The 26,257-nt window shown below is 36.6% G+C and overlaps 2 protein-coding genes and 6 non-coding genes across 10 annotated transcripts in view; 2 read left to right on the top strand and 6 right to left on the bottom strand.

Annotated features, from left to right (window-relative positions):
- Nucleotides 1–11,709, top strand: part of lrrc75bb (leucine rich repeat containing 75Bb) — a 47,827-nt gene extending 36,118 nt beyond the window's left edge. The window contains exon 4 of the mRNA XM_051121591.1: nt 9,983–11,709. Coding sequence (XP_050977548.1) covers nt 9,983–10,559 — 577 coding nt within the window. The 3' untranslated portion in view covers nt 10,560–11,709. The remainder of the gene's footprint in view (nt 1–9,982) is intronic.
- Nucleotides 8,464–8,534, bottom strand: trnag-gcc (transfer RNA glycine (anticodon GCC)). The gene has a single exon. It is a non-coding gene; the product is annotated as a tRNA-Gly (tRNA).
- On the bottom strand, nt 8,628–8,698 carry trnag-gcc (transfer RNA glycine (anticodon GCC)). Its single transcript has one exon. It is a non-coding gene; the product is annotated as a tRNA-Gly (tRNA).
- trnag-gcc (transfer RNA glycine (anticodon GCC)) lies at nt 8,792–8,862 on the bottom strand. Its single transcript has one exon. It is a non-coding gene; the product is annotated as a tRNA-Gly (tRNA).
- trnag-gcc (transfer RNA glycine (anticodon GCC)) lies at nt 8,951–9,021 on the bottom strand. The gene has a single exon. It is a non-coding gene; the product is annotated as a tRNA-Gly (tRNA).
- Nucleotides 9,114–9,184, bottom strand: trnag-gcc (transfer RNA glycine (anticodon GCC)). The gene has a single exon. It is a non-coding gene; the product is annotated as a tRNA-Gly (tRNA).
- On the bottom strand, nt 9,273–9,343 carry trnag-gcc (transfer RNA glycine (anticodon GCC)). The gene has a single exon. It is a non-coding gene; the product is annotated as a tRNA-Gly (tRNA).
- A 7,579-nt stretch (nt 11,710–19,288) lies between the features above and the next one.
- The window catches only part of rnf34b (ring finger protein 34b), a 48,566-nt gene continuing 41,597 nt past the window's right edge, over nt 19,289–26,257 (top strand). For all 3 annotated transcript variants that reach the window (XR_007828585.1, XR_007828584.1, XM_051121154.1), the window contains exon 1: nt 19,289–19,418. Coding sequence is in view for 1 of the 3 variants with exons in the window: in XM_051121154.1 (XP_050977111.1) it covers nt 19,413–19,418 (6 nt within the window). In the remaining 2 variants the exon portion in view is untranslated. The remainder of the gene's footprint in view (nt 19,419–26,257) is intronic.

Genomic DNA, 26,257 nt, shown 5'->3' with positions numbered 1-26,257 from the left:
TCTGTTCAATGATATGGGGTGCCATCAGAATGAAATTAGTTTTAGTAATTTAGTAAATTGTTTTATTTTGGGGGCTTTTCTCAGCTGTGGTTAATAGATTTTTTTTTTAATCCTCATGTCATGTAATTAATTGGACTAAAATTTGTCAGCATGTGTCATATGTAACAGCGTTCTGTGTTTTTGTGCCTGTTTCAATGTAGTCTCTAGCTGTTTTTGAGCTTACATTTGATCGGTCATGTAAGCTCTTGGCGAAAACATGTCAATATCCCAAAGGGCAGAGTGGATGTACAATGCAATTAGAGCCAGTAGATCTCTCATTAAGCAGGCTGTTCAGTTCCTCCATGGATTCTAGATTGTTCCACAGTTAATTTAATCAATGCATTGATCGGTTTTGTCTGCTGAACATACATATCACCCTGGAAATCACCTTTCAAATGTCATAAGTTCCCCTTAATGTAGGATTTTTAGATATTTTAAATGGGGGGGAAATAGGTAAATAGAAGAAATACTGCAGTGCATTTAGACATATATATATAGGAAAAAATGCATTAAGAGCCGGGGGGTGTAAACTTTTGAACAGGATGAAGATGTCCAAATATCTTTTTTTTTCCCATTTAGTACTGCCCTTCAGAAGCAACAGACGATACTTGCATGTTTCCCAGAAGACAAATTAAGGACAATTTACCTTGATCTTTAAATTCAAAAAGTTTTCACCCCCCGGCTCTTAATGCATCGTGTTTTCTTCTAGAGCATCAGTGAATGTTTGAACCTTTTTTAATAGTTGTGTTGGATTCCCTCAGTTGTCCTCAGTCTGGAAAGGTGGATCTCAGAATCATACAGTCACTGTTGAAAAGGGTTAAAATATTCAAAAGATGCTGGGAAACTGAAGAATCTGCAGGACCTGGATTTTTCTGAAGAACAGTGCTAAGTTTAACTGTTCAGAACAAACAAATAAAAATTAAAAGTACATGCAACTGTATATATATATATATATATATATATATACAGTGCTGCTTTGTTTAGAATTTTGTATATTTCTGCATAAATATAACACAAAACATCATCAGAGTCCTTAAAGTTGACAAAGAGAATCCATTCAAACAAAGACAAAGATATATACTTTGTCATTTAGTTATTGAACAAAATGATCCAGTGTTAAATATTTGCGAGGTGCAAAAGTATGTGAATCTTTGCTTTCAGTATTAGTTGTGACCCTTTTTTGAAGCAATAACTGCAGGTAACTTTTTTGTAACTGCTGATCAGTCCTGCACAACGAATTTTAGCCCATTCTTTAGTACAGAAACACTTGAACCCTGTGATGTTGGTGGGTTTCCTTCTTAGAACTGCTTGCTTCAGGTCCTTTCACAACATTTTAATTGGATTAAGGTCTGGACTTTGACTCGGCCGTTCCAAAACATTACCTTTGTTCTTGTTTAACCATTTTTTGGTAGAATGACTTGTGCGCTTGGGGTCGTTGTCTTGCTGCATGACCCACTTCTTTTAGATTTTAGTTCATGGACAGATGTCCTGACATTTTCCTTTAGAATTTGCTGGTATAATTCAGAATTTATTGTTCCATCAATGATGGAAGGTCCTGGCCCAGATGCAGCAAAGCAGGCCCATGTTTCACAGATGGGATAAGGTTCTTCTTATGCTGGAATGCAGTGTTTTTATTTCTCCAAACATAGCACTTTTTATTTAAACTAAAAATTGTATTTTGGTCTCATCCATCCACAGAACATTTCTCCAATAGCCTTCTGACTTGTCCACATGATCTTTATCAAACTGCAGACAGGCAGCAGTGTTTTGGAGAGTTGTGGCTTTCTCCTTGCAACCCTGCCATGCACACCATGGTTGTTCATTGTTCTCCTTATGATGGACTCATGAACTTCAACATTAACCAATGTGAGAAAAGCCTTTAGTTGCTTAGAAGTTATCCTGGGGTTCTTTGCAACCTCGGAAACTATTATACATCTTGCTTTGGAGTGATCTTTGTTGGTCGACCACTTTTGGGGAGGATAACTGTGGTCTAGAATTTCCTCCATTTGTACACAATCTGTCTGACTGTGGATTTGTTAAGTCCAAACCCTTCGGAGATGGTTTTGTAACCTTTTCCAGCCTAATGAGCAACAACAACTCTTTTTCTGAGGTGCTCAGAGATCTCCTTTGTTTGTGCCATGATTGACTTTCACAGACATGATCAGACTTTAATAGATCCCTGTTCTATAAATAAAACATGGCATAAACTGACACCTAATTGTCATCCAACTGAGTGAAAACACTTCAGAACAGATAGACTCTAATTTCACCTTCAAATTAACTGCTAATCTAGAGATTCATACTTTTGCAACTCACAAATATTTAACGCTGGATCATTTTTCATAATAAATAAATGACAAAGTATATATTTTCATCTCATTTGTTTAATTGGGTTGTCTTCGTCACGTTTCAAAACTTGTGTGAAAATCTGATGAACTTTTTGGTCATATTTATGCAGATATAAAGAAAATGCTAAAAGGTTCACAAACTTTCAGGCAGCACTGTATATACAATTTAGATGTTCAAAAAAAAAACGCCAGACTAATTTAAAACCACCCAATCTGGCAAACACAAGAGACAGGATTTATCGCATAAACCAATCACAGCCGATCATAACCAGTCATATCCAATCAAATTGTGCTGGAGGCACTGCCACCTCTCATGTGACTTTTCCCCATTCATTCCTAATTACCCCCTACCAAACTCACTGCACACTTTAGGGCAGGGGTACCCAAATTCTGTCCTAAAGGGCTGGTGTTCTTGAGAGTTCCATACTCAATTAGACACACCTAAACCAGCTAATCAAGCTCTTACTAGGCATACTAGAAACTTCCCGGCAGGCATGCTGAGGCCACATTACTCAAAATTCAGTGCTAAATGGTTTGTTCCTGACGATCAACAATGTCAGGAGACCATGTTAACAATGTCCCTGAGATAAAGTATGCATCGAGTCTAAACCTGGATTAGCACTGCTGCCATGTTACCTTGCAGATGGGCAGCCAATTCTGGATTGCAGTCTGCTACCTACCCCATCCATTCCACCCCCATCCCACCAACTCCAGGAGCTCTCAGCACCCTTCCTCACGACTATGACACCAACACACAGTGTTGTTTTTGAAAAGGGCTGATCCGTGCATTTTGTTTGGCTGGACCTCTGGCTCCTACGCAGAACAGTGCTAGCGGCGTGCCAGGCAGCCCCTGTAGGAAAGCCCTTAATCCAATCAGACAAGCCCAAACTCAGAACAATAGAGCACACGGCGTAGGAAGTCCAAATCCTGCAGTCACAGCAAAAGCCCCTCTGAATGTAATGCTATCATGCCAAGCAGAGGAGAAGCAGATGGACTTTCCCCGCAGCAGAGGGGTGGGGTGCTGCAGGGTGATTGAAGGAGGGAGCTGCTTTGCCGTTCAGTTGTCAGCTCTCTAATTTAAAGCGTAGTTAGTGCACAAGGAGCCGTTGCTCATGCATAGGAGTCTTTATTACTACCCATATATTCAGAATACTTTATGTCATTGTAGTGCAAAGAATTGTTGTGTCTTCCATAAATATGGAAGACAAGCTGATTTACAATCATTTTCAGGAATTGACAACCTTGCCCCCTGGCTGCCGTGTCGTTCACTACTTCATCTGCAGAGAAGTATATACGGGAGCTGCAGTAGCAGTACCTCAGAGCCACACACAATTGCAAATCTCCGTCAGCCCGAGTTGCCACAGTTTTCCAAATTTTTTTGGTGTGTGCACTCATTTCTTCTGACAGCCCTGACTTGCTTGTCAACGTGACCGCTTTGGGCAAGAACAATGACTCATTGAACCCTATCCATCTATCCATATATCCAGTTTCCTTGATTCTTTCCCTTTTTTGTGAGTGCAAGAGGGAATCTAATCCAAAACCCACAGCACTGTGCATGACTCGATGCTTTGAAATAAGCTTTCAACTGAATGGCCTGTTTTGTTGCTCCAGCTTTGCATATATGGATAGGCGGAGGACGTGCTGATTGGTGATGTGCGGTGACAGAGGGGGAAATACAGGCACTGTGCACAGTCTCTGCACATCACAAACAGCATTGGTCATCACTGTTAGAAACAGTTGGCAGAGATCCGATTTAAATTGCCTGGCACTTTCTGACCTTTATCTGAGAAAACACACTACAGTACATGGATTTTGAGATTTTCCCATTCATTTTCAATGGTAGTGCTAAAACACTACGGATGCAATATACTTTCGGCCACTAACGCCCTTGTGGCGCACTTCCGTGTTTCGCCACCCCGGGAAATTTGAAGTCGCCATCTTCATCCCGACTCGGAGAATGAAAACACACAGCGGAGATCTGACTCGTTTGTTTAATTCAACGCCTTCTCAGCGCATCGATCAAAGGTAAGATACTTTATGTGACATCAGTTTACGTTTTGTTACCGTTAATGCTGAAATTGCAATAGTAAACTTGTTCGTTTCCAAATTTACCCTGTCGGGGTTTGTTTACTATAGTTCATCGTAGGTTAATTTGTTTGCACGCCGAAATTATGAATGAACTTAGCTGTAAGTTACGTTTATGTGTATTGTCTGTCATCATTAACACGTCATCTGTTGATTAGAAGCTAAATTATGAATGGGTGTGACAATTATTTTCATTTTTGTAATAAGATTTCATGCATTCCACAGTTTAAAAATGTTTTCAAACCATGGTTTTCTATAGTAACCCTAATTTAGCTATGGGTTTTTAGTACTAGAATCACAACAATACATTTACCATTGTTGTTACCGTATTGGACATTATATATTTATATATGTTCAGTATTAAATTGTAAATGAAAATCAATCTGCCAAAAACAGCAGGATTACTACTAAGTTAGTAAGTTTACCTTCACTGTTGTTATATATATATATATATATATATATATATATATATAAATAAATAAATAAATGAATGAATGTTTATATGTGTGTGTAATAGAATTATTGCTTTTTTGTAATGTTATTTTGTTGTTCTTGTAGAGACCACTATTTCTACACTGCTTGTGCCCTCATCTTTTTATGGTACCCATGCAGATCCTCAGACAGATACAGGTAAATATTTTGACACATTAACAACATCATGCACAAAATTCCTTTTTCTAGGGTTTTTCCTTTTTTTTTTTTTTTTTTTTTTTTTTTTTTTTTTTTTTTCAAAATTAATTAATGCCTTAAAATAGACTTAAATCAGAGCAGAAAGTAATCTCTTCCTCTGAATTTTGTCTTGTTTTCCAATACAAATATCAAATCATATTTCAGTCAAGATACTTTTTTTTATATATCAGATATATAGCAAATGTAAAAAGTATTGACAAATGTAATAAAATTAAATGAGTCCATACTTAAAACAAGAAGAAATATTTGCCAATTAGTTATCAAAACTTCGTTTTAAATTAAGGTGACTTTTGGCCAAGTGGCAGAGATTAGTTCTTCTCTTAATCATAAACTTACTGCAAACAAGACTGTATTTCATGTCATTTTGTATCTCCTGTAAATGCATCTTGATTTAAGAATCGTAAGGCATTTGCACTGGAAAAGAAGCTACAGTAAAAGATATTTCCATATTCTGGTGTTTGGGATCAGAGTGTTTCAGTGATTTTTATTTTTATTTATTTATTTATTTATTTATTTATTTTTTTGTAAATGAATTAAAAAAATATGAATATATTTTGGAAGTTGTATTTTTAAACTGAAGTTAATACTCTCTAGGCATTTACATTTAAGTAACATATTTGTGTTTTTCCTCATTTGTTCCTCAAATTTGTTTTACTTGGTCTCAAAAAAGTCTTAAATTTACCTTCATAAATCCTGCAGAAACACTGTTACCTTACAAATAAAATTAAATGTTCAACTTGTTCAACAGACACCACTGCCCTCGCTGTTCTCATCTTGTGGTTCCCATGTGGAGCATTATTCAGCAACAGGTAAATTTTTGATGAACATGCAAATGTTGTTAGAAATTTTCAGAATGCAGAAAATAATTAAATCTTTTTTTCCCTCTATGTAGGAACTACATAGACTGCCATTTAAAAGGTTTTGGACAGTAAGATTTTTTGTTTTTTTTTAAAGAAGTTTCTTCTGCTCACCAAGCCTGCATTTATTTGATACAGCAAAAACATCAAAATATTGAAATATTTTTACTATTTAAAATAACTCCTTTCCATATGAATCTATTTTGAAATTGTATTTTGTTCCTGTGATTTCAAAGCTGCATTTTCAGCATCATTACTCCAGTCTTCAGTGTCACATGATAGAAATAATTCCAATATGCTGATTTTCTGCTTGAGAAACATTTATAATAATAATAATAATAATAATAATAATAATAATAATATTATTATTATTATTATTATTATAAACAGCTGAGTAGCATTTTTTTCTGTTTTCTTTGATGAAGAGAAAGTTCAAAAGAACAGTATCTAAATAGAACATTATAAATTGGGATCGGCAATTATGAAAAAAATCATAATTGTCAATTATTCCCTTGAAACTGTATTTGCCATTATTAATTAAGATTATCACAATTTTCATTTAGTAATGTTTGGAATAGCTTTATACCATTTTTTTAAGCAACTGCATTACACATTTTTATTTATATATAGTTTCTTTCAAAAAAAAAAAAAAAAAAAAAAGTAAAAATTGAAAAATTAAGATAACCTGTAGTAAAAATACACACACACACTCTCTCACACACACACATCTTAAAGTAGAATAGTGGATTTTTTTTTTTTTTTTATTATTATTTTTGGTAATTGTGCGTTTTGAACAATTACATAATTGTGGCATCTGTAACTATAATCATGATTAGAAATCCAATTAATTGTGCAGCCCTAATTATAAATATGTTGATCAGCATTTTTGATAAATAAAAGTTAAATAAATAAATAAATAAATAAATATCTGGATCTTTCTATTCATCAAAGAATCCTTGAAAAAATGTACTCAACTGTTTAAAATAATAATAATAATAATAAGTTTCTTGAGCAGCAAATCAGCATATGTTATTTCTGAAGGATCATGTGACACTGAAGACTGAAGTAATGAAGCTGAAAATTCTGCTTTGATTATTCACAGGAATAAATTTCACTTTAAAATATATTCAAATAAAAAGCAGTTATTTTAAATAGTAAAGATATTTCTGAATGTTCCTGCTTTTGCTGTATTTTGGATCAAATAAATGCAGGCTTGGTGAGCAGAAGAGATTTCTTTAAAAATAATAATAATAATAATTTTAGTGTTCAAAAACTTTTGACTGGTAGTGTATACGCCACCTCTGCCAATGCTGGCCTCCTGCGAGCACCTGCACTGGGCCTGTGAAGACTGGTGGCAGGGTGTTTGTACTGGACCACAAATGCTGGAGCTTAATAAACAGCAAGAAAAGAAAGACATTCTAATGAGTATACAGCAATGGTCCACAATTCCTCTACTGAACTATGTCTGTTGCCCTTCATTTACCAACCTGAGAGCATGCAGAAGGAGATGACCTGGAAACAGTTTAAAGAGTCTGCATTTTACGAGATGGAAAGACAGAGATGTGTGGCAGAATAAAAGACATAAATTATATTTCTTGATCTTTTGCCCCTTAGAAATAACTCATGTATATACTGTATATTTGTATTTATTATTCAGTGTGAGATTGTAATATGCATTTATTGTCAGAATTATGTTTTAGATAAATATTTACTAACCTTAAAAAGTGCTTAAAGCATTTAATAAAAACTACTGAAAATTAAAATTTGCTTCATGAGTGCTGTGTTCTATTTTATAGGACTAAAATTTCACAGTTTACATGGTTTTGGAAACACCTAATTGGTCATTTAACTAATTAAGTGTGGCTTAAATTATTCCGTCAGTCTATTTTCATTCAATATTTGAATATTACTCAGTTTGAGTGAAATTTAAATGCCTCTTATTAACATTTTAAAAGCTATTCAATATTTAATATAACCATTCATTTTTTTATATTACCATGAAACTATTTTTTACCATATTTATTTAATACTAATCATTTATTCATAATACCTTGCTTTATAATCCAAAAAGGCAAGACACAAATGTAAAATACTTTGCAGGTGTAATATATTCTTAAGTTTTATAATTTTGTTTTATTAAAAGCACAAATCTGTGTGAAACAGTGGTTTAGACCTGCTTGAGTGGGATTCGAACCCCGGTCCAAATAAATGCATGAAAAAACCTGATTGGCTGTGACATCATTTGGCCAGCTGCTGAAATGCTTCAATGTCATTGGCTGTCACTGAGTTCCAACTATACACGACCTGCCCCCGCGTGGCAGGCGAGAATTCTACCACTGAACCACCAATGCTTGTTAAGGGTTTTTTTTTGAGCGTGTCTTTCATCCCTGGGATATTACAAGCCTGTTTTGAAAGCGTGTATTTTGTCTTTAAAAGGCATCTTTTGCATTGGCCGGGAATCGAACCCGGGCATCCCGCGTGGCAGGCGAGAATTCTACCACTGAACCACCAATGCTTGTTGAGGGTTTTTTTTTGACCGTGTCTTTCCTCCCTGGGATATTACAAGCCTGTTTTGAAAGCGTGTATTTTGTCTTTAAAAGGCATCTTTTGCATTGGCCGGGAATCGAACCCGGGCCTCCCGCGTGGCAGGCGAGAATTCTACCACTGAACCACCAATGCTTGTTGACGGGTTTTTTTTGAGCGTGTCTTTCCTCCCTGGGATATTACAAGCCTGTTTTGAAAACGTGTATTTTGTCTTTAAAAGGCATCTTTTGCATTGGCCGGGAATCGAACCCGGGCCTCCCGCGTGGCAGGCGAGAATTCTACCACTGAACCACCAATGCATGGTACAACTTTTTTGTGTGTGTTGCATCACCCGGATTTTACAGGTCTGTTGTAGAGAGTTTGTATTTTGTCTTTAAAAGGCTCTTTTGCATTGGCCGGGAATCGAACCCGGGCCTCCCGCGTGGCAGGCGAGAATTCTACCACTGAACCACCAATGCTTGTTGAGGGTTTTTTTTTGAGCGTGTCTTTCCTCCCTGGGATATTACAAGCCTGTTTTGAAAGCGTGTATTTTGTCTTTAAAAGGCTCTTTTGCATTGGCCGGGAATCGAACCCGGGCCTCCCGCGTGGCAGGCGAGAATTCTACCACTGAACCACCAATGCATGTTGCAACTTTTTTGTGTGTGTTGCATCACCCGGATTTTACAGGTCTGTTGTAGAGAGTTTGTATTTTGTCTTTAAAAGGCTCTTTTGCATTGGCCGGGAATCGAACCCGGGCCTCCCGCGTGGCAGGCGAGAATTCTACCACTGAACCACCAATGCTTGTTGCAACTTTTTTTTGTGTGTGTTGCATCACCTGGATTTTACAGGCCTGTAGAAAGTGTGAAATTCATCCTTAAAAGTAAACTTTGCATTGACCAGGACCCAGACCTGGGCCTCACATGTGGCAGGCAAAGCATTCTACCACAAAAGCATAAATGCGTGTTGAGAGTGTTTTTGTAATGCCTCTCTGGGATTTTACAGGCCTGCTTTAGAGAGCATGATATCTATTCTTAAAAGTTTCTTTTCAATCACCAATGCTTAAGGTATGTTTGTTTATTTATTTGAGAGGTTGTCTCACTGTAACTTTATAGGTCTGTTCCAGAACTCTTGAAAGACTAGGCCTTAAAAAGCAGCTTACGTTGGATTATGTACCCTGGACTGCATGTGACTGTAGTCACTTATGCTATACTCCCTCACAGTTGGCCCACCAGTGTTTTAAACGAAAAACTCATCTTAAATGTAATCTGAAACTGAAAAAATGCAAACAAAAAAACATTGCGTTGCATTGGCATTTACAATTACTCTAAATTGCTCTCTCAAATTACCACACTATTCTGTAATAATGTTTATTTTTTATATCATGACATGATAAAATTATAAACATTGTAATGCTAACACTGTTTTTTTCTTCTTTCGCAGCCTTAAAACTACACTGAAAAAGAAATTAACAAATGATACCGTAGATCTGTCTGGTATCCCTCTCTCTGGCCGTGATCTACATCGTGTGGCGTATTACCTTCAGAACAATGGTTCATCTGTGACGGCAGTGGACATCAGCTTCACAGAGCTCCAAGATGACAGCTTGCGACTTCTTTTACCATTCTTAGGAGTGCTACCCAAACTCACCACACTTGCAATCAACGGTAACCGGCTGACCGTAGCTATCCTTAAAGACCTGATAGAGGTGGTTAAGGACCCCAAAAAGTTTCCCAGTTTGGCCTGGGTGGACCTGGGCAACAATGTGGACATCTTTACTGTGCCTCAGCCGTTGCTGGTCGCCCTACGCAAACGCTTTGGAATGAGAAGCAGCCTACCCACCATCTACGAATACAGCGAGGGTCAAGGCAGCAGCTACTGCCTAGAGACTTCTACCGAGGAGATCAGTGTGTTTGAGGAGGAAGACGAGGACGACGAAGAGGATGAGCTGGAAGACCATCTGGCACTGGAGCCCTGGAGTGTAGAAGAGAAAAATACATTACATTACTGTGAAAGGTGATGGACTCAGCTGTTCCTTGTGGTTTGGTATTGCTCTTTTGTTATTCTAACACTCCAAAACAAAAGTCCAGTGTATCAACATTGTAAAACCATTAAGCACCCCATTGAAATGGTTATGTAAAGTTGGTGCCTGGAGGTGGGATTTCAAAAGAATGGAAGGGGGAAGAAGGATCAGGATCTGTTCCTAACTCCTACAAACTTTACTCTTTAGTCCAAGCACCAGTGAATCTGTTGCTTGCGATGGTAAACTTAAATTTAGGGTCAAATGCCAACTGACCTGGCATAAAACAATTACCACAAGCCAGTCTTTGCCACCCACATCAGCAGCTTCTGATGTGAAACTTTCACGTTTGGCTCGTGACAGCCACGGCCAAATGTTCCCCTATGAGAAAGCTTTCGTCCAGGGTAGATTCGCCTCAATTACACAAGCGCTAAAAGCGAGGAGAGGTGAGAGAAGAAAGAAAAAAGGCTGCTGGAGTGCCTGCAGGCTAGAAGAGATACTGATGTCTGTGTGTTTGCGTGTGCATGTGTGTGATGTTTTTCTGTGGAAGCTTACGATGCAAATGTAGCTTTAGCCAGAGCTCATTAAACAGGACACACAGGCGGCAGAGAGACTAACAATGCCACACGGCCGACATGATTATTTATCATTAAATCGCCTCTAGTTTGCAACAAGGGATGATATTATTGGACACATAAAACACCTGGCAACGTTTTATTGTTTGACAAAAACCATGTCAGTGTTTTTATAGAAAAATGTAGTTTAATTCATGTCAATATTTTCTATTTTTTAAACAAATTTGATGTAACAGAGTTCTTTTATTAATTATTAATGCTGTGTGTGTGCGAACGCATGAGTGTTTGACAGTAAATGTGACCTTTTGAGTTGTTTTATGATGCCCTTTGCTCCACAGGTGGTTTTTCCTTTACAGACGCGTGTCTGATTTGCACTTTACATGACAGGCTTTTCTAGTTGCCTGGTCATCCCCAGTCGTTTTTTTGTCCTGTTTTTATAGTAGTTAAAAAATAATGTGTTCAGTTTTAGTATTAATGTCACAAACAGCTTCGAGCACCTGGATGTTCTTTTCATTTCTGTTTTATTATAAACACTAATGAATGATTGTTCTTGCTGTGTGAAATAAACTCTGTTTGTAAAAAGACTGGACATCATTGTGTTTGTGAGATGACAGCTCCTTTTTTAAGGAGCTGCATTTGACAGCGTGCTTTTCAGAACTGGATCTATCCTGCTTTTTACCTGCCAGATGTGTTTTTCTCTAATTTGTTTCCCAGAATTCATGTACAGTAAGTAATTACAGGAGTCAGCAGTGCTGTCACTAAGTACTGGGATGTATAATTAAACTTTCTAACTTGATGAATTGGTTGTGGGAGTCTTTTCCAAAAAAGGTAACGCTGTGGTATTTAATGACTTCCATACTCACATATGATGGTATTTTCCATATATGGTGTGTTTAGATTCAAAAACATGGCCACAGTATTTTAGCTAGCGAGTATATCCTTTCCAGGCTGTAATGCTGTCCTGTACAAAACGAAAGGCTCGTTTTGATAAGGTTTTCTTCCTCTCTTCATTTCTCATCCTGGTGCGATCAATACTGAGGGTTTCTCAGTGTCTCTGTTTGCTTAATGAGAACAGTGCTCTATGTTAGCAGACAGCACTTTCTTAATGAGACTCCATAAGTCATTTCAACAGCTGCCAGCTTTCACAGGCAGCCGCTGGATCTCCACACCACATACAGAGCTCTAATTCGCTAATGTAGCATTCTCATTATCTTCTTATTTTAAGAAAACATACACTCAGTGACTTCTTCTTCTTATACTGCTGTATAGAATTGTTTTATTCATGTAGCTCCCAACAGAACAATGTTAAATAGCAAAATTGGGAATAATTATATTCTTGTTTTGAAGGTCACACAACAGCTTACAGTCACTTTTCAAATACTGTCTGTATGAACGTGCAAGAGGAGTCAAGCCCGTATTTCTTACGAGTAACCATAGCAACAGTGACCAAAGCAATATCAAAGATGACGACGTCCATAAAACAAGTAATACCACTTTCTGACACAACAAGAGTCCAATCGAGCCGTGAGTTCATCCATCAAATCATCATTAACCAACAGCAGCTTTTATACTTCAGTGAACAGCAGAGCATTTGAGTCGCGCATAAGAATACAAAACTGACGGGAGAAGTGGCTCCAGTGGATACTGGATATAAAACTTTCAGATCATACGCAGTTCATTTCTTCGTCGCTGCAAGTTACTGAAACCACAAATTAAAGCATGCAGCACACAGTAGACGTGTGTTTGTGGGGCAGAGCGGCTCTCTCACACTGAATGACATGATGGACAACTAGTTGTCCAATCTTGTTCCGTTCACACAGCGCGTTCCTGCTGAAAAAACAAAACAAAACAGTAATCCAGCCTGGTCTTAGCTGGTCAGCATGCTGGTTTTAGAGGGGTTTTGGCAACTTCCCAGCTGGCCAGGCTGGTCTTAGCTGGTCAGGTTGGGAGACCAGTAGGAACAACCAGCTAAAACCAGTCTAGCCAGGCTTGGAGTCCAGCTAAAACCAGCTTAAACCAGGTAAGACCAGCCAAGAATGCGGTTGTCCTGAAAATTTACAGGTGTGAGTTTGGTTTTAGAATACGGTTGTCACACCCGTAAATAACCGCACTGTGTGTGAACGTAACCGTATTAAGGACTCAAATACGGTATTGACAACCGTTTTCTGTTGCTGTGTGAACATGAACATATAGTTCAAACTAGAGCTGAATTCCTGAGGTAGTTTTGTGTTTTTATGTTTCTGTTTGCTGTGCAATGTCTGTTTACCAATGTCGCCTGCTAATTCAAATGCGCAAGCCCTTTAATTTGAATGAAGTCTGATTAGCTGTCAGCGTTTTAACATTCAACAGCTGTAATAAAAAAAAAGTTCTGTAAGTGATCCCAGCATATCGTTGTATCGTTATCGTTATCGTCATGGTGTGAACTCTGTTATTCTCTTAAATTTTTAGAACATTATCATTACCGTTATCGTTTTTGGTGTGAACGGGCCTTTACGGAAAAAAAGATGGATAGTTAAACAGATTAACAGCAGTTCGAATTTATAGAGAGGTAGTTTAAAATCCGTTACAAAGGCTGAACTTTGTAGTACTGAACTGTGGAGTTTTTCACCATTTTTGTGTTACTGTCATTGCCGTTAGCTGCTACAGCTTACAGTTTGTTTGTTAGCTATGCCCTATTCAATCATCACGTAAATGCATATTACCTGGTTGCGATCTTTTACAAAACAAGTCCGTCATCCATTGATGTTGTAGTCCCTGTTTGGCGGTATTTTGACAGTTGAGGCCGGAGCTTTTCCGCCAATGGGCGTGGTTTCGGAGCCGACAGCGGATACGCCCCCATATCTTGCTAATTTATTTTATTTACTTGGCGTTTTTAAATCATTCATATTTGTCTGGGTTGTTAATAAAACTTTTTTATGTGGTGTGACAAACTCAGAGCACACAGGCTTATTTAATATTGCTTTACACAGACTTTTAATTAAAATATTATAAATTATTTTTTGAATCTGGTGTGGGATTAAACTCTCATATGTAGTAGGCTTGGATTAGTTGATTTGTTTAAATAACCCTGAAAAAGGCAATGACCTTTGATGCGTTCCACTCCTTAACTGCACATTGACAGGAAACAGCATCTTGAGCCGTCTTGTCTGTGGAGATGCACCGTATGATTGACGACGGTTCATTGTCCTTTGTAAAGTGAACTGTGTCTTGAGACGTAAGTTCGAGAATTAGTGGTTGATTTGTTCCATGTGTTCGCTATTTTTATTTTTTTTCAATGGCCTTGGTTGCAAGTCTCTGAGGGTCTGTTTTAGTGTCTGCTGTTTTTTTTTTTTTTTTTCACCTTTTAAGGGCTTAATAAAAACAAGCCATGAAACCCAAGTCATAATGACTGCAGGGAATTTTCACAAGAAACTTTGCATGCAAATTATAGTGTTCCTGGAAGACCAGAAACATTCTGGGAAATCTAAACTAGACTGGTGTGACTCGTCTTGCTATTTTTGAAATTTCTCATAACATACACATGTGTAATTCTGATTATTCAGATGCAATATATGCACGTAAGGTTTGAATTTACACTTGCAAATTACTACATTTAACAGCAGGCCTTATTTACTAATGATCACACTGTCCAAAATATAATGAGTGTATTAAAATGTAATTAGTTTTAAATACTTGAAAATTAAATTCAGTTTATATCAATAAAGGATAAGCTTTGTTAAATGAAAAATAAGTTTTTAAAGTACAGTTTAGTTTTATATTAATATAAATATTAAGTATAAATATATCATATGGCTATATTTGAGGTATTTATAGCCTCACTAAAATAGTAAACTATCATATTTCCATTATACTTAGCTTCAAGAGTTAAATTAAGCATTAAAAAGGGTCTGTACTCCAATCTCTAAGACTATCAAAATCCTTTATCCTGTCATTTACATTTTTTAAAAAAGGTTCGTGATTATTTTAGGTAACTTTTGACTAATCAGTAATTGAAGAGTTCAGATGCAAAACCAGCTAAAAGCCATCTCGGTCAGAAATTAGATAATAGATATAGTATACATGCATCAAATACTTCTACTTAATTCCAGCCTCAGCCCAATCAGAAGTACCAGTACTTACATGGAAACCTATACAAAGTAGCCAGAAAGGAATGCTAATTTTAAAGAAATACGTCAGATTTAGGGCTTTTGCATCTGAACTCTTGAATTGTAAAAAGCTTGTTTTCAGCTTGTCATCCTTCAGGTTCATGTTTTATGGTCAGTGTCGCCCCCTATTGGACAACAGTTTGAATTACTTTAACATGCAAAGGACCTAGAAAAAGAAATCATCTTTAAAGACTGCAAATAAAGTTTAGAACATACATACATAAACGTCTTTTAGTAGTAGGCTATATTGTTTTTTAATTAGTGCCCACTAGTTTATTTAGTTCTCACCGAGGTTGCTTCAAATTTGGAGGTAGCCTACCTACATAACGAACTGTTAGGAATTAGTGTCATAAATCTTCAGATGGAATCATATTTCATAAACTTCCCCACTTGTTTCTCAGGTTTGTTTACTTTGGCAAATGCATGATGCATAACTTCATTCTGACAGATGGCAAATGTTCTACCTTCCTTCACTTTTATCAAAACAATCTTGCTTGTAATCTGATACCACATATTCATGGTGTGAACTTTGCTTTCATATCTCTATCACTCTCTTTCAGATAGAAAGATAGATAGAAAGATAGATAGATAGATAGATAGATAGATAGATAGATAGATAGATAGATAGATAGATAGATAGAAAGATAGTCAGATAGAAAGGGGATGGGTCAGAAACAGTACAATTTAAGTGTGTCATGTGGCTGTGTTTTCCCCCGAGGGTTGACAGCATGAATGTGAATATAAACCACTGCATTTTCTTTTCCGTTGGCTGTGGTTACTGTACCATCTGTAACAATGTGACTCATTTGTACATACTGTAAGATCACACATGGCCCCCAGCTATTTTCTCATTAAAACTGTACTGTGTATGGGAAAGGTTAAACTCATTTTGCACTGAACTCATAACAAGTGACACCTGTGCTTATGCATTTTACATGAATGCCTTAAGTAGGATTGCTATATTAGACATATTAAATTCATTTTGAATTAATCAGAGACTGAGATGCTTCTAGAAGAAATCTGGTTCTTTAATTTGGATTTCAACTGTTTTGATTAAAAACAACCCAGCGCTGGATGAAATATGGACAAACCCAGTGATTGGGTTGTTTTGACTCAGTGGTTGGGTAAAATGTTTAACCCAACCTTCTGGGTAGCTTTATTTAACTCAACTATTGGCTATATTTCTTTCTTTTAAAGAAAAAAAAAGGTTGGAAATGAACATTTATTAATGTGTTCAATATGTTGAATAAATTGCAATTTATTAATATATTCAATATGTTCAATAAATTAATAAATGGATAAATAATCATTAATAAACATTTATTTTAATTGTTTATTAGTACATTTTCACCTTTTGATTATTGCTGCTGCCTCTAGTATTTACGTGACTGATTTTTATTCTCCATTTCTATTTTGTGTTCATTTTAAGCCAGCTTTATGTTAATTTTTTCTAACAATAGTTTGTCCCAGCGCTGGGTTGTTTTTAAGCCAGCATTTTTTATGGATTGTCGTTCACTTATCTGGCCACTAGATGACCTGCTTTCTCACTTTATTGTAAAACAGTGACGTGTTGCAATGCAACGTTGAAAGGCTCAACACTAGTGCGACTGAAATATTAAATTTATTTTAATTATGAAAAGTTGGTAAGCATGCTCTATTTACTGTATTATGTTAGTAAATATGTATTTAAATGCATTCTGAGTTCAAATGGTTTGTCTTGAGATGCTAAAACATAACTGGACAGATGAGTTTTGAAACATATGGTGTTTGACTATTAAAGTATTCACTTCCAGAATCAAAATTTCCTGATAATTTACTCACCCCCCACGTCATCCAAGAAGTTCATGTCTTTCTTCAGTCGAAAAGAAATTAAGGTTTTTAAGGAAAATATTCCAGGACCAGCTCACTAGCTTAGGACCAGCACATGACCAGCTAAAGACCAGCATAAACCAGCTAAAACCAGCATCCATGCTTCAAAACCTACCTAACCAGCATGTGCTGTTTTTATCAACAATGGACTCTAGTGGTGGTCAACGGGTTGAAGGTCCAAATTGCCGTTTAAATGCAGCTTCAAAGGGCTCTACATGATCCCAGCCGAGGAATAAGCATCTTATCTAGCGATCTGTCATTTTCTAAGCAAAATACAAATTCATATACTTTTCAACCACATATGCTCATCTTGCACTACACTGTAAAAAATAAAAAACACAATTTGTTGAGTCAGCTTAAAATAATTTGTTACCCTGCTGCCTTAAGATTTTAAGTTCAGTCAACTAAAGTTTAGTCAACTTAAAATGTTAAGTTGTACTAAGTAACAACTTAGATATTTGTGTTTGCTAAACTTAATAGATGGGTAAGTAACCCAGCTGCCTTAAAATTTGAAGTTGATTCAAATCAAATATCTAAGTTGTCACTTAGTATAATTTAACATTTCAAGTTGAGTAAACTTTCCCAGCAGGCACACAACGTTATAAGACGCTGATATTTGGTTAAATTTCGGTTGCGACATCGGCTGACCAAAATTCAATGTAAATTCAACGTTTAATGTCAACGTTAAATTGATGTCCAACACCAATGTCAGCTGACGTTGATATTTTGTTGTTTTTAGGTTGTGTAACCAAAATCCAACATTAAGTCAGTATCAAATTGACGTCAAATACTGACGTCAACGCGATTTTCATTCTCAACCAAAATGCAACGTCTGTCCGACATCATGTCCAACGTCAACCTGACGTTATATAGACGTCCAGTGCCTGCTGGGTTCTTTGAGTTGACTGAACTTAAAAATTTAAGGCAGCCAGGGACAAATTATTTTAAGTTGACTCAACAAATTGTTTTTTACAGTGTAGTTCGATCTTCACGTACGTGTGATGTAGGCGGAAGAACTGACCCAGTGTTTACAAAGCAGCCGTGCAAAGAAAGTCAAACGTCCTTTACAAAAAAAGGTGAAACAACCATGTCGGATGATTTTGAAGTTGGAAGAGAAAATAAGATGGACTTTGTCACCCTATTTTAACAAAGTACACAGACTAAGAACTAAAGTGGCTTTTTGAACGTGATTACGCAATGTGTGAAAACGCCATGTGCATCCCAGAGAGAATTTAAAAAGTACATAAATGTTTATTTATTTAGGAAAATGAGTGATCGTTTCGCTAGACAAGACCCTTAGGATCGTGTAAAGCCCTTTGAAGTTGGATTGAAACTGCAAATTGACCTTCAACCCATGGAGACAAATCCTGGAACGTTTTCCTCAAAAAACTTAATTTTTTGCGAATGAGGAAAGAAAGACATGAACACTTTGAATGACATGGGGGTGAGTAAGTTATCAGGTAATTTTCATTCTGACAGTGAACTTCTCCTTTAAGAGCAGCGGTTTGTGAAGATTAATAATTGTGAAATTAACATTCAAGCAGGTTCCAGTGATGATTGTAGACCGAACAAACGTTAGCCAGTTTGTATCATAATCGTTTACCTGTCTCCAGTGTTTCAATAACCACAAAAGATTAAATTAAAAGTTAAACACACTACATAAACACTCACGAAAAGAAACGCTCACGTTTGCCTAAAGAGGTAACCACAGCAACAGACAGCTCGGCCGCTTTCCGCCGGCGAAAACATAAGTACTGTCATCTTTTATTCTAGTATTATGTGTTATATGTATATATATTTAGTAAGTATATTAGTTGCGCCAAACGAACCTCAACACAGAGAAATTCCCCTAATTCTCACATCAAGACAGTCTCCTTGTTAATGAAACGTAGAGTGTGGATTTAATTAGCACGGGCAGGGAAATGCAATTTAGAGCTGGACATAATTAACAGCGTTTTACACAATGTGCTTGAGAAACAGTTAAGGGTCACACTACTGTGTCGCTGCATCAACCCGCTGCCTGCACACATGCGTGCCGCTAAGACACGCCCACTCGCCGGCGAGAGCGACGCCGATTGGCTGCTATACATACCAGCGGGCCTTGCTATTTCAGGATTGGCGGATCCGCGCTTTGCCATTACGTTATGCTCTTTTCTACACATACACAAGGATGATAGAAAGTGAAGACGTAATGGAGTGTTCCTGAGCGTCCTTGCAATGAAAATCACTTTAGCATTCGACAGTATTCGTGGACGGGAGTTGCAATGAAGGTATGTAGCGTTAAAAAGAAATAGATGTCAGATTTGTGTTGTTATCGGCGAGATTTGCCATCTGCGTGGAAAGAGCAAAATAATAATTTCCTTAGGCTGTTTGACGTTTAATATGACTTCTCAAGAGTTGCATCAGTTCGGATGCATCAAATGACGTCTTGCAAATAGCAATGCGTGCGTGCTTCCTTCTTTTGCATGCTCTTGCATTAAGAGTGTTTGCTTGGGCAGCTGCATTGTATTTATTATCATTAGCAGGAGATGTGCTACTAGCGGCATCTGTAGACATCAGGACAGGTGCAGGTTGATTTGTCCAGTGGACGCTTGGAACAGAGTGTACAAGCAAGCAGTGATCATCATAACCCAGTTTATCGCAGCACTTCTCTAATGAGATTGGAGGATAGACAGTCTCTGCCAGCAGTCACTGGATGAGCTGATATGAATGGACAAGCAGCTCAGACAGTCATGAGGGACGAAAGTGATTTCCTCTGCTAAAACGTCACAATTCAATTATAGCCGAGTGATTATGACGTCAGAACAGCGATACAAGTATTGCGAAAGTGGACCACCGATTCACACAGTCAGGAAGGGACAGAAGTGGTTTCTCCGAGTGAAATGTCGCGATTTAATTACGTGCTTAGTGATTATGACGTCAGAATGGTGATCAAATTATTGTGATTCCGATTCAGGCAGCTTCCACTACGGAAACATCACAACTGCATTATAGCATAGTGATTATGACGTCAGATTAGTGATACAAATGATTGTGATAAGGTCAGGCTACTATCAGTGGAGCAGCAATTCAGACAGTTTCTGTTACTAAATGTGTTTTAAGGACGTGCATAGTGATTGTGATTCTGAATGGGATGACTGCTAGACTCGTTCGTGAAAGAGAGAAGCGATTTCCACAGTGATTATGACGTCAGAATTGATTGTGATTGTGATAACAGTCGGGATGATATCTATGGACTGGAATAGTTATGAAAATGAATGTGATTCTGATTGTGATGAGTGCTAGATGCTTATAAATGCAGATACAGTTCAGATACACTACCAGTCAAAAGTTTTTGAACAGTTAAGATTTTTTCTCTTCTGCTCATCCTGCATTTATTTGATCCAAAGTACAGCAAAGCCAGTAAAATTGGAAATATTTAGTATTTAAAATGGCTGTTTTCTATTTGAATATATTTTAAAATGTAATTTATTCATGTGATTTTAAAACTTAATTCTTAGCATTATATTCAAATAGAAAACAGTTATTTTAAATAGTAAAAAAATATATATATATATTAAAAATCTTGACAGTCGTGCCTAAAATGTCACATTTAAGTAATGACATAATTGTGATGATTAGCTAGACTGATATGAATGGACACAAAACATAATTCTCTCATTTAAGCATCACAGTTGAACTATGGTATAGTGGTTATGATGTCATAAAAGTGGAATGTTGAAGTGTGAAGATGAAAATGACTGAGGCAGAGGTGTTATGAGTTGTTATGAAATGTTGCTGAGTCACAAGGAGTAATTTCCTGTCTAAAACATCACAGTTGAGTTATGACATGATAAATGTGATGTGAAAATGGCAGATTATGATGATTAGAGGCTTGTCAAACTATTAATCGTGATTAATCGCTTCCAAAATGAAAATTTGTTTACATACTCTGTGTGTGTGCGTACTGTTCAACTTTGTTCATTATGTATATATAAATATACACACCTAAATGTATGAAGGAAAAATATGTTTATATATAAAATGAGTTTTATATATAATTTATATAATCTAAGTTCTATACAAGTATAAAATACATATAAATATTTTCAAAATATATACATGCATGTGTGTGTATTTTTATATATATATATATATATATATATATACAATAAATACACACAGTACACACACACAATTTTGGATATTTTGGATGCGATTAATTGCGATTAATCATTTCACAGCCCTAATTGTGCTGGCAGCAGTCATGGTGGTATTTAAAATTATTTTTAGTTCATTGTTGGAACTTGCTGATATAATGTGATGTACATGCAGATGAGAAATTATCAGATGACTGCGATTAATTTTTTTTTGTCAGCGGTGAGCTTAAGTTTAGCACATAATGAATAAATTCTCTCAAACACACTCATGTAAAGTATGAGGCTGTTTTTTTTTTTTTTTTTTTTTTAACTTTCTTTTTAACTAAAGCATTGACCTCACCTCTTCAGGGAACAGCCATGAAGGAAAGCGCGAGTGGATATAATTAGAGGGTTAATCACGTGTCAGATAATTCAGGTTTATGAATAATTCCTCTCATTCATAAGAGCTCCACTGTCTGGCTTTGTTTCTCCCTGCCGTTTATGTAATGACACTGTGTTATAAAGCACACATTCTTCCTCAGAAGCAAAAGGACGAACTATCTTCCGAAAGAAAGCTTTTTCTGAGAATAACCACTCTTCTGTGACATCGCTTTTACTTAATCTGAGTAGAAAAGCTTTTCGAATCAGACATAAGATGGAAGCATCTGGGTTTTATTTTTATGAAAATTGTTTCTGGAGGTATTTAGACCTCTCATATTGTGCATTATTACTCACAGTAGGCAATGATATTAATCTGTTCATTCATTCATATTGCAGGATATTTGATCAAAATGTATGCAAAATCTGGTCCACACTGTAAATGAAGTTATTATTTATATATATGAACAAAGAGTTAAACACAAGTCTGGAAAAGTTTCAGATGGAGATAATCTGCGTTTGTCAGTTTAATATTAAAAAGCAGTGGAAATGCAATGGCATATCTTCACCAGAAGATCATTATTAGAAATGCCAGTCATTCTGTAATAAAGTTAGCAGGGGAAAAAACTTTGTCTGAATACTATTAAAGATGTCTTATTAGCAGTGAAGTTCCTACACTTCTTTAAAGAAACAGTTCACCCAAAAATGAAAATTGTGTCATTATTTGCTTACACTCATGCTGTTGGTCGCATAAAAAAAAAATAAAAAATAGTGTATTTTTTGAAGAATCTTCACATAGCTATTTTCCAGTATGCTCTGTTGAGCTCCAAAAAGGACAAAAACACAGTACAGAACTATAACACAAACGTTTATACTTTATTTAGTGTAATATGGATCAGCTGTATGGTGTTTTTTAGTCATTTTTGTGGCTTGACTCCTTCATTTTCATTTTCGGGTGAACTATTCACAGCTAACAGGGAATGTTCCTAGAAGTTCTGGCAAAGTTCTTTTAAAGTTATGAACAAACATAGAAAAGAATGGTAGGACCAGATAACATTCTATTACCATTACTAAAAGAAAAAAAACATTATTTATACATCATTTGTGGAACTTTTTTTATATATATATATTTATTTTTTTTTTGTTGGAATTTAGTCTAATGTTACTTCCTAATTGTTTCAGATTGTTCAGAGAACATATAAAAGTGACATTAATATTAATTTACACTGCCATTCAAACGTTTGCAAGTTTGCAATTTTAGTTTTTTTAAAGAAATCTCTTATGATGATAAAAGTTCCATTTATTTGATCAAAAATACAGAAAAACGGACATTATGAAATATTATTACAATTTAAAATAACAGTTTTCTATGTCAAAATACTTAAAATATAATTCATTTCTGTGATGCAAAGCTGGATTTTCAGAATCATTACTCTAGTCTTTAGTGTCACACAATCCTTCAGAAATCTTTCTAATATGCTGATTTATTATCAGTGTTGGAAACAGTTGTGCGTGATCCTTTTTTCAGGATTGTTTGAAAAAGTTAAAAAGGCAGAATTTATTCAAAACAGAAATCTTTTCTAACAATGTAAGTTTTTACTATCACTTTTTAAAAAACATTAAAAATCTTACTGATCCATTTTCATAACTTAAAGGGATAGTTAACCCAAAAATGAAAGCCAAGAACTTCGTTCATCTTTGGAACGCAAATTAAGATCTCTTTGATGAAATGCAAGAGGTTTCTTACCCTCCATAGACAGTTTTGAAGATAAACAAAGGTCTTATAGGTTTGTAACAAAATGAGGTGAGTAATTATTGACAGAATTTTCATTTTTGGGTGAACTGTCCCTTTAATGAGAATAAAAACATTTTTGTCAGCTTCAGAAACATTTCTAAAACCAACATGTTCAAAGCTGCTCAGTCTTTTATGTGTAATTAGTTATGCACTCTCATGTGAATGCTCATTAGTCAGAAGTCATTAAAAGTCATGCTTTTCTGTCAGTGAGAAGGATTTCTTCACTCCTTAGTACTTCCTGAGCTTTACAGAGCCCATCGCTGCAGGTGAGAGGAGAGAAGGAGAATTTGCTTTTCCATTATTCCACTGTGAATCACAAGTGCTGATTCATTGTTTTAAGAAGCATCAGGCTCAAGTGCAACGTACCTTGTCGAGTTGTCTTATTCCCAGCGCTTAATGCAGTTATAAGTTTCTGCATGTATTATATGGTGAGCGCTGGAGACATTAGTCTGAATTCAGTTCTCTGGAGTCAAATGTGCTCATCAATTAAAAATAAGCATTTACCGTAAGATTCGCTTTCAAATGAGCCCCCGTGCAACGAATCGTGACTTAGGGGAACTGTAACGCTCTGTTTCTCTTGAAGGACATGGAGCTCTCTGAGCGCTCTTGGTCTGGTCATCAGGAATCAGACCTTTAAAAGCAGGAGACTGTATCTAGAGACTGTCAGCCTGTCAGAAACTACCAGCGCTGGTGCTGCTCGGTCAGATGTGCTTTAGAAAGCTAGAAGACGTGTGCATTTGTGCTATTACATAAACAAACGCTGGAACGTTTCTATTTGGTCAGTTATTTCTAATTTCCTCTTTGAAGCCTTTAATGCATTACGAAGATATTTTTAATGCACATGATCACTTTAATAAATAATCAGTTGCATATTCTCATAAATGACCCTGACGTTCTTTGATGCATGATGTTGAATCTCAAAAAACATCTGTTAGGGTTTGATTATCATGTGTATTGTGCTAAAATCATGCGTTTTAAAGGAGAAGTCCACTTCCAGAACAACAATTTACAAATAATGTACTCACCCCCTTGTCATCCAAGATGTTCATGTCTTTCTTTCTTCAGTCGTAAAGAAGTTATGGTTTTTGAAAAAAGCATTTCAGGATTTTTCTCCATATAATGGACTTCATTGGTGCCCCGATTTTGAGCGTCCAAAATGTAGTTTAAATACAGGTTCAAAGGGCTCTAAACGATCCCAGCTGTAGAAGAAGCTGCGTCCACGACGCTACGTACTATTGAAGGTTACGCGCAACGTAGGCGGAACGTACAGACCCAGTGTTTACAAAGCGACTACGCAAAGACTAATGGTGCGTTCACACCAGACGCGAATGAATCATTAAGCATGAGTGATTTACATGTTAAGTCAATGCAAAGACGCGATAGACATCTTGCGGTGCGATTCACGCGAATGAGGTGGCGCGAATTGAGCGTTTTGGGCGTTTGACGCACGTAACGCGTGATTCACTCAAGTTGAAAAATCTGAAGTTTAGCGAATATTTGCATCACGTTAACCAATCAGGAGTTTGCTCTAGTAGATACGTGATTACAACGTAGCGAGCAGAGGCAGAAATCCGAAACAACAATAGAGGACGAAATCATTGTCGCTGTATGTGGATACCTGGAGCTGTACAATACATCTTCGTACTTTTATAGAAACAGGAATAAGGATCTTGCTTGGAAGAAAGTGAGTGAGGAGGTCAGACAATCTGGTAAGTTGTAAAACACGCTCTTTACTTAATTTGAGCTATATACATATTGATGGACGGATCTGATGGACCCAGACATGGCACCGAACGAGTCTATGCCGTTTTTCAGCCTTCCATAGCACATAAAGCACAGCTACCCTCTAACGACATCCATGTCAACCATTTCGCAACGAGACTGGAGCCGCCTGGCAGAAGCGCAAAATGTTCAAGCGTCCAACTACGCGCGAATAGCGCGATTTAACGCAAGTTGCGTCTGGTGTGAATGCACTGTAAGGAAGTGCAAGTTAGTCAAATGCTGTTTACAAAAAAAAAAAAGGTACAACAATGTCGGACGATTCTGAAGTTGTAGAAGAAAACGATATGGAGTTTTTCACCATACGGAGTACACAGACGATGAACTTAGATGTAATTTGTACCCTTTTATTTTTCGAGAAAAAAAATGACAATGAAATTTGTTTCGCTAGATAAGACCCTTCTTCCTCGGCTGGGATCATTTAGAGCCCTTTGAAGCCACATTTAAACAACATTTTGGAAGTTCAAAATCGGGGCACCAATGAAGTCCATTATATGAAGAAAAATCCTGAAATGTTTTCCTCAAAAACCATAATTTCTTTGCGACTGAAGAAAGAAAGACATGAACATCTTGGATGACAAGGGGGTGAGTAAATTATTTGTAAATTGTTGTTCTGGAAGTGGACTTCTCCTTTAAACCATATTAGTTTAAACTTCTGATATATGGTTATCTAAACGCACACAGAAAGCGGCTGTCACACAGCATGTGACTACTAAACTAAGCTCTCTTTCATGTCTTATTGTGCTTAAACTGTCAAATACACACAAGTTTATGTTAAAAACAAGAAAAACAGACGGTTATGTCTGTACAGGTAAACTGCTGGGAAAGAACTCACATGTTTATATTAGAATGTGTGGCAGCAGCGTAATATACAATAAATAAATCAATAAATCCACTCTCTTGTCTTCTCTGAGGCTGGGACTCTAAATAGTGTTCTGTGCTCATTTTTGTTTTAGTTATCTATAATATCCCTTGTAACAAATGCATAAATACACAAAAAATGCTAAGACGAGATGTTGGGTGTTGAAGATGAGCTGCG

Source organism: Labeo rohita, chromosome 10 (genome assembly GCF_022985175.1).
Source record: "Labeo rohita strain BAU-BD-2019 chromosome 10, IGBB_LRoh.1.0, whole genome shotgun sequence".
Taxonomy (NCBI): Eukaryota; Metazoa; Chordata; class Actinopteri; order Cypriniformes; family Cyprinidae; genus Labeo; species Labeo rohita.
The sequence above is the reverse complement of the archived record's forward strand: the minus strand, read 5'-3'. Positions and strand labels throughout refer to the sequence as shown.